Source organism: Anopheles darlingi, chromosome 3, assembly GCF_943734745.1.
Source record: "Anopheles darlingi chromosome 3, idAnoDarlMG_H_01, whole genome shotgun sequence".
Taxonomy (NCBI): Eukaryota; Metazoa; Arthropoda; class Insecta; order Diptera; family Culicidae; genus Anopheles; species Anopheles darlingi.
In genome coordinates, this window is record NC_064875.1 from 11,506,467 (window position 1) to 11,516,466 (window position 10,000).

At 48.2% G+C, this 10,000-nt stretch overlaps 1 protein-coding gene across 1 annotated transcript in view; it reads right to left on the minus strand.

The window, feature by feature from the left end:
- The window catches only part of LOC125956046 (fat-like cadherin-related tumor suppressor homolog), a 200,146-nt gene that overhangs the window by 16,412 nt on the left and 173,734 nt on the right, over nt 1-10,000 (minus strand). Inside the window, 1 exon segment of the mRNA XM_049687524.1 lies at nt 8,380-8,563. Coding sequence (XP_049543481.1) covers nt 8,380-8,563 — 184 coding nt within the window.

A 10,000-nucleotide genomic window follows, 5' to 3' on the forward strand; every position in this document is an offset into this window, starting at 1 on the left:
CGCAACAAAAGCGCAGGGAAAACACATTGAAGAAGAGATTAAACCGGATATGAAATGCTCACGGAGCACGTGAGCGATAAGAGGAGTGGTGGTGATGGTGGCCACACACCACCATCAGCCGCAGCAGCAGACCGAAGCCCGAAAATGGCGAAAAAATGAATATTAAATCGTAACAATAAACACATTTCGGTCGAGGGCGAGAGTGTGGATGCATGCAAATGAACAGTTGAACCTGGTGCTATAGCTAATGTGGTTTTGCTCGAACTCTGTCGCTCAATGAGATGCGATCAATTGGCAACATGCACTGGAACTCTAGTAGCAGCAGGAGCACTATCACCATAAGCGTAACGCAATAATTGAATACAATAACGTTGAATAGAATAAACTGAACTCCACAGTGGTATCTCGAATGCCGAAGGACCGTACTCTTGGCGAGGCGAAGGGTTCACCCTGGATGCCACATAAAATAACCACCATTCGATTGCCGGCTGCCAAGTACCGGGGAACACATAAAACTGTTGCTAGCTAATTTGTCTATCTGTGTTTGTGTGTGAAGTTCGATTATCGTAGACACTCTCATGATGGTTGTGCGAAACCACAAACGCGAAAGCGATGTGTTGCGCTGCTGATCCTAGTATGCTGTGTCTCCGTTTCTAATGGGCTACAGCGTGCCCGTTCCGTTTTCAACGCAAAATACACATAATTTATTGCCGTGCAGAGCTGTGTGTGTTGGTGCGAGTGCATAGAGGATACGGACCGCACACCACCATTATTTGGTGGTTTTGCGTTGGCCCATTTGCTGGTGATCGGAAGTTTGATCGGCAATCGGTACGGAGTGGACGTGATTTCAGGACGTGCACCGGTGTCACTACATTGTGGTAACGCTCCTCTTTTTCCTACTATCATCCCTGGCTATTCCCAGCGGCATGTATGAAGAAGAGAAGGGTGGTGGGGGGCATCTACGGTTGGTTAATCTAAAATCACAAATCGGTTTCCCACACATTCCAGCTTCAACTATAGAGGACACATACGGACCATCGTTGGTCGTGGTTAGTGAGATTCGTGGAAAACTCATTATTGCTAGCAGTGAGTTCACTTGGCTTGCTGGGTGTCGACGATAATTAGTAGCACGCAAGTGGTCAGTACACACACACACACACGCGCACACAGAAACATGGATTGCCTTGAGTATACCACTTGAATACTCTTCTACGAACGGAGTTCATTAATGGAACGACAGCCATAGCTGGCAAACATATTTTCTAAATGTTATTTAAATTAAATTAAATTAATCTAAATGCTTCCGTTAACGTTAAATCAAACACGATCGTGATCACGAGTTGTGAGCTTGGAAACCATTTAAATTAAACTAAAATCATTGTTTATCTGATTCACAGATGGTTTCTCCACATAAATCTAAACCGATCCGCATCCTTTGATCCGCTCTTCAAACGTGCATCAAAGGAATTCGATTTTCTAGTTTCCATTGATTTCTCTGTGTTTGCTTGTGTAAATCATAAAGCAGCGTTCCTGTGCTTCTACCTTTTCCCTTCACTCGGTGCTGCGATAACGTGCAATGAATCCTGCCATCATTCTCTCCATTCCACTTTCAAAGCGCTGTAACAAGCGCGAGATCGCTAAACGAATCACGATGATGGTGCAAATGCACTCTTTGATTCCGCAGATTTAATTTTTATTCTCGAAAAACGCGCTCTCGAATTTCCAACTGTGTGCACCGTGATGCATAGGCTCTGTATATTTTAAATGTCGATTTTTATGCTCCATCCGTGTTGAATGTGAATGTGACGATTTTTTTTACATATAGGAATGCTCCACCAATGGAGGCGCCCACGAGATACGAAAGGATGTGCTATTTTTTCCCGATAACTGAGCGCGAACACTGCGTTTTAGTAAAGATGAAAATCGGATATTTAGTCTATCTGGTTAAAAAAAAACGGAACGTTCTATGCGACATCGTGCGTTTTAAATGAAAGTTTATGAATCCACTGGCACCAGGCACCAGGACACCGAATAGGAGACAAGGTTAGTATTGATGTGAACTAGACACACACGCTCAACGTTGAACGAAGCTGTGAGGCTTAGCATCAATAAAGGGTCATACGCGGCGCCTAGATACGCACGCACGCACGCAATGGACCTGGCGTCATTGTGGAAGGTGGGAGGGTTGTCGATAACAAGAATGAACAGCGCGAGCGAAGAGTGCTGCATCCGAACGATCGGACAAGTTAGTGGCAAAAGTTAATTCCCCCTGCAATCCACACATCCATTCGCGGCTTCGATGGGGATGATTTAATAAAGCTTTTCGGTCCCGGGTGGTCCCTTTTTTCGATTTGCCGTTCGGTCCGGTCCTGAAAGTCCTGAATCCTATTAGTCCATCCATAGGGTCTCGATCGATTGTCCCGATTCGCCGCGGCGGCGTCCATGGCGTGTTTGCTGTTCGATGCTTCGTCTGCCCTCACCCGCCCTTGATGCTGGCGCAACTCGGACGCCAATAAAAATATGGATTAACGATACGCGAACCAGCAAGCGGACCGGATTTCGACGGATTCCCGGACTTGTCCCCGGCTTCGGGATATTCGGGAGCGGAAGTACCGAGCCGCTCTAACACAGTGCGTCCTGGTGGCCCGAGAATTCATGTTCCCGGGGATAACAAAAGCACAATCGCGTATAGCGCGTGCGTAACCGTGTGGATGGGGATCGCCAAAACCGAAGCAGGCTTTTCGGACTAAAGGTGCTATCGGGTGTCACGTGAATGCGTGAATGTTTTTGCACCACCCTGCACTACAGAGGGGCCTGCTTTGTGGTGGCAGCGGTGGTGTGTGTGTGTGTTTGAATATTTCAACACTTCATCGAGGCTTATTCGTGTCGTGGCGCGTGTCCGGCTTTAGGTTGATGTTGGGCAGATTGAGAGAACACGAGGATCGGATATTTTTACGAAAAAAAACAACAATGACACGCACATGCTTACACAAGCAGCGACAAGGACTCGGACCCACAGTAAACACAAAAAAGGTAGTCACACCCGGGGAGGGCAAGCCAGGACGATCCACAGCAAACAGCAAATGGGTTGGGCGCCGAAATGAATGAAAAGTAACGAGGTCTGCTGGGCGCACTGAAAACATGCGCCAACAACGACAACGACAACGACGACACAAAACAATGAAATTGTCTCACGCGATCACAGGTGACACCGGTCGTGGATCACACACTGTGCTGGTAGTGGTGGTCATAATAATGGGAAGCAAATAATTTATGCAATTTTCCAACCACAGTCTCCCTTTCTCGCTGCAAGGCACGGTGAAAATGGATTTTGATTTTCATCGCCTTTATTTCGCTTTCTCTCTCGCGATTTTCCGTGTTTATACAATCAAACTCCAGTGCGCGATTGCCCGGAATCTATTGAGCGCACAGAATGGAAAATAAAGAGAAAGCACACACACACACACACTTGCAGGAAAGATGCATCTCATGCAAGCTTATAGAAAACACAATGGAGCCACCATCAACCATCGCCAGGTTTGTGGTATTAATAACATTTCCACCAAAAACCAAACACCATCCGTGGCTTTGCGCACCAGCAGCATTGGCACATATTGTTCTCGTGTGCAACGTGGGCAAATGGGATTTTTTTTTGTGGGAAAAAAAAACTGCACTCATAAAAAAGCGTGGGACAAAACGGAACCATTTGATTAAATAATCCTCGATCGGGCGCGCGAGAGCGAGCGTAAAAAACGTGGCGCTCGATGAAAAACACAAGAAAAAAGGCGCGAACAACGCAAATATCTGCTGGATGGAACAAAGTCAATCAAATGTGCGCCTGTGTAGGTGTGTGTGCAGGTGTGTGTGTGTGTGTGTGCCGGTTGTTCATTGTTCGAAACCGAGCAAGCGTAACGAGCAAGTCTGTGTAGTCTGTATCTGTGTCGGGTAAAAAAAGGGAATGAGTCATTTTTCCGGCGATATCTGATCGATATCCTTTCGGTTCCTCTACAAACTCCCATCGCCATACTCGTCTGCTGCTGCTGCTGGTGCTGCTTCACTTCAATCGCTTTCTACGTGTGCTCGATGGTGCTATTATGTGGTGATGAGTGGTTCTAGCTAACAGCCAGTGCCGGATAGTTAAACATGGTGGAGAGCGATGTTTTCTTTTGAATTGATACTTTACCGCAGCAGCACACAAGCAACGTGCTCTCAATTGCTGCAAACACTTGTATGATTAACAAGGATGAATTGAGTGTAACACACGCGGGAGGGGCGGAAGTAAAAGATACATTTTCTACCCACATACATGATGTGCAGTGCTTGTTGAAATGGATGGATGTACGCGAGTGATATGTATTTCATTTTAATGGTGCAAACGAAGTTAATACGAAAGGTGGACAACAGAACATCCAGTTGCTGGATGTTGGATGTGATTTTTTAATTATTTAGCGTGAAGCGAAATAGTGAGTACACGGGACACAAACACGCTAGGTAACACAAAAACAACAACATCAAAAATACACACACAAGCAAACAAAACAGAGAGAGAGAGAGAAACGGATGCACGATACTCACATGGCCCATTGGTACTGTCCGGTGCTGCGTACGCAGGTGGGAATGTACGGTTTGGGGAGGGAAATTTGTAACAAAATGAAACATTATTTTATATTCGTTTCGATGAAATGAAAAACGATGCGTTGACCAAAGGAGAGAGAGAATGAAAAACACATGTTCGCTGCAGCTGGAGGATTTTACATACGAACTGAATCGCCGGATTCGGCGGATGAATGGAAGATACATTATTTTTCCGATTAAGACTCCCCCCCCCCCTCCGGGATAAGTAAGCTGCAGGGTACATGGAATTCGATTGGCATTGGACGCTCCGCGATGTGATGAGAGAGAAAACAATGAGTTCCCGTTGAACATGATTTGTAACAAACGCGTGAAAGATGTGTTGAGGAGTCCACCATCACCAATCCGGAATTCAATTAAGCAACCCCTCACCCCGACACCGGCAGAATGTGCTTTAAACCTACGAAAGCATTTGATCGTTAGAGTGATTGGTTTTTGGGAAGCGTTCCTGACGCATAGCAACTGTCGCAGCAAGCCGCGATAGTACGGTAATTGTTGGCATTCCACAATTCCACGTTGCGCTCATGGCCAGCAGCTTTGTTGGCCGCATTATTAATCTAATCTCCTCTTCTTGATTCAACCGACTCGACTCGTGGAGAACGCACACACGCGTGTAAACACAATTAATCTCGGCTTTAAGACGCTTCGTAGCTACTCTTGCTGCTGCTGCTGCTGTTCTGTCTCTGGAATGCAAGGTATTCCACGTTCCACGAGCGTATACCTTTGGCCGACATGGGGGCCGGGGCACGCCTGTTTACACAGCGGTCATGCGACTCACATGTTTACTCACACGCTAATTAACGCCAGGAATGTCGGAAGGGAAAGGGCACGTGTCTTTGAAGTTTTTGGGAGCGGCAGGCAGGCAGGCAGGCGAGAAAAGGAAATAAAGTCGCCCGGTTCAGGAACGCAGCCATAGCATAGCATCGGAGTGTTCTGGTGTTCTGGAGAGAGGCAGCAGTGTGCACGAAAACAACACGCAGGCAGCTGTGAGTTGCTGTGTTGCTGCAGACCACCAGATCGTAAGACTGTGAGGATTTAAATCATTTCACAGCGCATAGCATCAACGGATAAGCATCGAGGGATTTATGCTCTTCGTGTCGACGGAGAATCGCTCCGAATCATCATCTTTTCAACCAACGAAGCGCACAAACAACAACCAGGAAGTCGATGCCGGAGGAAAAGAGGTTTCCATTCGTTGAACGGTTCAGTGCACTACGCATGTTTAACACACATACGCTGTGTGTATGTGTGTTTCAGCAGTTTTTCCTCTAAACCTCCTCTCTATTTCCGCCATATCATGCTCGGAGCCGAAGCGAAAAACAGGGCGACACTGACCGGTTCTGCCGACCGGGAGTGTTCCGCCGTTCGTTGCTTGTTGCTCCGTTGCGCACCGGCTCCGGATATTTTGGACTGTTGTTTTCCGCTGGTCCCCGGCCACCGTTTCCTTTTTACGGTGAGCGACAGCAACTTGAGCGGAAAATAAGACATTGTTATGGGGAGCAGCTACTGGGGATCTGATGTCCTTGACCGTCTCGAATGTGAGCCAGAAGCACGGCAGCGTGCAGCCACAGGGGGTGGGGGAAGGGTTGTTGTTTTTTTATTTAAAGCTATAATCGAGCCGGCCCTTTTTTATCTATCCCGAAGGACACGTTTCCATCAGCGCGTGCTGGTTGCGTACTTTAGAGGACTATCGTCGTCATGGCAACGGCCATAGCATAGCCGATAAATGCCAGTTCACTTTAGTGCCCTTTTTCCATGAAACAGGCAGAAGTTAAAATAAAAAAAAACCCAATCCGTTTGCCAGGACCGTTCGGTTCTGGTCTATTGCACCACGCAACACGCGAAAAGGTCGTCTAAAGGTCTTGCCGCCTGTATGCGCGCGTATCTCTATTATCGAAACGCAATTGCATTTTCGTTCTGCAATTTACTCGCTTCATTGGAAATGCATTGAAAGAAGCGATGAGCACGATATCGAACCTGCCCTGTTGGGGTATCGAGATCATTCTATTGTCAATCAACTGATGCCAAATGAAGTTTCGGACTGGTAATGTAGGGGGTGGGATGCGCCAGTTATGGTGTCTACATTAGCAGTCGCGTCAAGTACTGGTAATTGAATGGTACTCAAGCTGGAAAAAATGTTTTTAGGTGCGACGTTACTGCAATCGATAGTTGATGGCATCGGAAAATTGAATGGCATCCTATTTGGGGATCTAATCGACTGAAAGCAAGTCTTCAGTGGTTATTGTAACACGATTGCTAGCTTCTTCCAATCTTGAACTTATTTCTAGAGTCAGGTGCACTAGGAAGGTTCCCTCTGTACCACAATTCGTATAAATTTACCGTCAACGAAACCTAATTGTGCCGATCGCCGGTACACATGCACGGCAATAAAACAAAATGCTTAATCACCCAACGCCAGGCCAGGCATGCCAACCTTCCGTTCCGATTCGAGCGGACCAACCACCATTTGTTCGATGATTGTTATGCAATCGCATCCGATGTATGATTTCCAACCATTTTCCCCACAACGGCACACAACGGACCCGACCACAGGTTTGTCGCGACCGGAGAACTGGAACAGGAAACGGGAAAAGCTCCGATAAAGCCGGAAGCCCGGGGTAGTCGGCAGTTGGCACTGGCGCTCGCGTAACTTGACCATAATGACCGGAAGCGGAGACGGACGGTGGTTTTGGAAAATGGGAAAGCGATAAAACTTTTACTGCCAATCGGTGCCGTTGCTGACGACAGGTTTCCTGCTACCAAGGTCCGTGCGCCAACCAGTTGTTTTCGTTTTCGTTGTGACACCCTCGTCTAGGACCTCCGTAGACCCAGTAGAGTGGAGGAAGTGTAATTAGAGAAATATTTGTTGCGTGACGTACGCCTTTTGCTCGCGATAACACTCCACCACTACCACCACACGGCAGAAGAATAACACCTCACCGTGGGTCAAATTAGGGGTCATTTCGATTCCGACTTCCGGTCCGACGCGACGATGGGCACTTGCGGTGCGGCCAATCACCGTAACCCTTTCTTGGGGGCCAGGCGGGAACATTGTGGCTGTCGAAATTTATGATTATTGCGGCGCACCTTGTGCACTCTCCGTGCACTCTCTGGTTCCAAAGCGACAGACCGAGTCTCGCACAGCAGGAATCCACTGCGGGCCACGAGCAGTGGTCAAAGGGTGCAAAATTCCATTCCAGCACTGCAGGCCAGCTGTAAAAGTATTCTGACTACGAGCGGTGCGCGCTTCAAACTTGCCAAGAATTTCGCTCCGTTCGCTCGCCGACCGCATCATCGTCTTGTTTTGGCTTCGACCAATGGTTGGAGTGAAAGTTTTGTAACTGTAACTGATGTTCGATGAAGCGAGTTTATTAAATTCTCGCTCAACAACCACACCGCACTGAACCGCTTGCATCGAGCTTCCCGGAGGTAGCGGAACTCTGAGAACTTGGCGTCACACACAAACCCAAAAACCTGGAATCGCTTTTCGTGAAACCAAAACAGCTTAGCGGTAAAGGAAGAGCGCGGAGACCACGTAGAGAAATTGACAAACCCTCTTTAAAAAAATGGATCTCTAACTTCTGTCGAGTCTCCTACTTCTACCGGTACTCGCCGAAGGAAATTAATTCTCCGAAACAGAGCTCTCGGAGCATCGTGTCTAGCACCGCGCGGTGCACAGTGGTTTCCGGCTACCGGAACCGGCGGGAATGACAGGGACGTACCGCACACGTACACTAGCACACCTACCTGTGTTAAAGTCGACGGCAAACTCCTCCATCTCGTTGCCTTTGACGATGCTGTAGATCAGCTTCCGGCCGAGCGGACTCTCCGCCTGGATTGCAACCGACAATGGCGAGTGCAGCTCGATGTTTTCCGCTACCATGTCCGAGTAGAACTGCTTGCTGAACACCGGCATCGATTTATCTATCACCTAGAGGAGAGGAAGAGAACAGAGAGGTGGCAAAATGAAAACGGAGCTTCTTTTTGCTGAACTCTGTGGAATTGGACGTGGCAGCAGGACCCTAATATTGGAGGACTACCATCCCAAAGGTTCCGCGTGACAGAACTAATGGAATATTTAAGCTGAAGCTCTGATATTCCAAAGCGGGACGTGCGAGTTGGGTCCCTTGGAATCGGGCTAGCCAAAAAGGTGTCATTGGTCCATCAATTATTCGCGCGAAGTCAAGCTACAGGAAGAGGAAGCTGAGCGCTTGGCGACGACAACCGTAGATCAATAAAATTGTGATCCAAGAAGGCCAACCGAGCGAAAATTTCGCAACAGATTCCAGGCGCAGCGGAATTATTGGCTTTCCGGAAACTGGTCAGCGATCCGCAGGAACATATGTCGGACTTATTGTTCACCCTTACAATGGCTGGTGATGTGGGATGATAAATTCTGACCAAAAAACCGCACTTTGGAGTACGTGGCTCCATCAAACATAATGAACCACGTAGCACCGCTGGGTGGGAGGCTTTTTCAAGGCTTACTAAGACGAGATACACGTACACGCATGTATCCCCAAAGAGACGCAACTGTAACGAGCTAGACCAGAAAGAAAAGGAAGGAAGGATAGCCTCGAGATTCATGTTATTCATTGGATCCTTAACACCAGGACATCCCTGAGTAGGTAGCGGCGTCGTTGTTGTTGTTGTTGTGTGGCACAACACACGAGGAGCACATCGGGAATCGGTATGGACAGGATATACGGTGATTAATGATCGGTATTCAATCAAAAAGGCTAGGCAAAGTAGACCTCTTGGGGTAAGGGGCTTGGGCCTACTACTCCTTGGTGTAGCCGACAACGATGGTTGGCATGTAGTGCTGCTTGTTCGACAACGGCACCAAAGTGGCCGGACAGAACACGGCATGGGGGCCACCAGCGCAGCCTCTAACCCAAGCCCAGGAGATGAAGCTTGGTCTTGGTGGTGGTTGCGGCGCCTTCATCTATCAAGAGCGCCAGGAGAGGCTTCAGATTGTATCGCTAATGCCGAAGGAGAGGATGGAAGAGGAAGGCCAGCAGGTGTGCAACATGGGCTGTTGTGCTTCCTTCTTCCGGTGAAGAGGAGAGAGAGATAGAGAGAAAGAGCGGAAGGAAGAGAACCGATTCCACAGCCTCCCGGAAGGACGTGGATATGGTTCGTGTGAACACGGTCATGATTCACTCGAACACTTGGAAGCGGCTTCACCGGGACCTGGATGGTCCTATAGGGAAGGGGTGTGGCATTGGATTGGTAACAAAATGTTTTCCCTCCTCCTTCATGAATGGATCGGATGGGCAAAGTTATGCTGGCGATAACCGGAGGGTGAGAAAAGAGGGGAATGGCACGATAAAGCAACATAACCCTGGTGTAAGAGGGCGCTCCACGA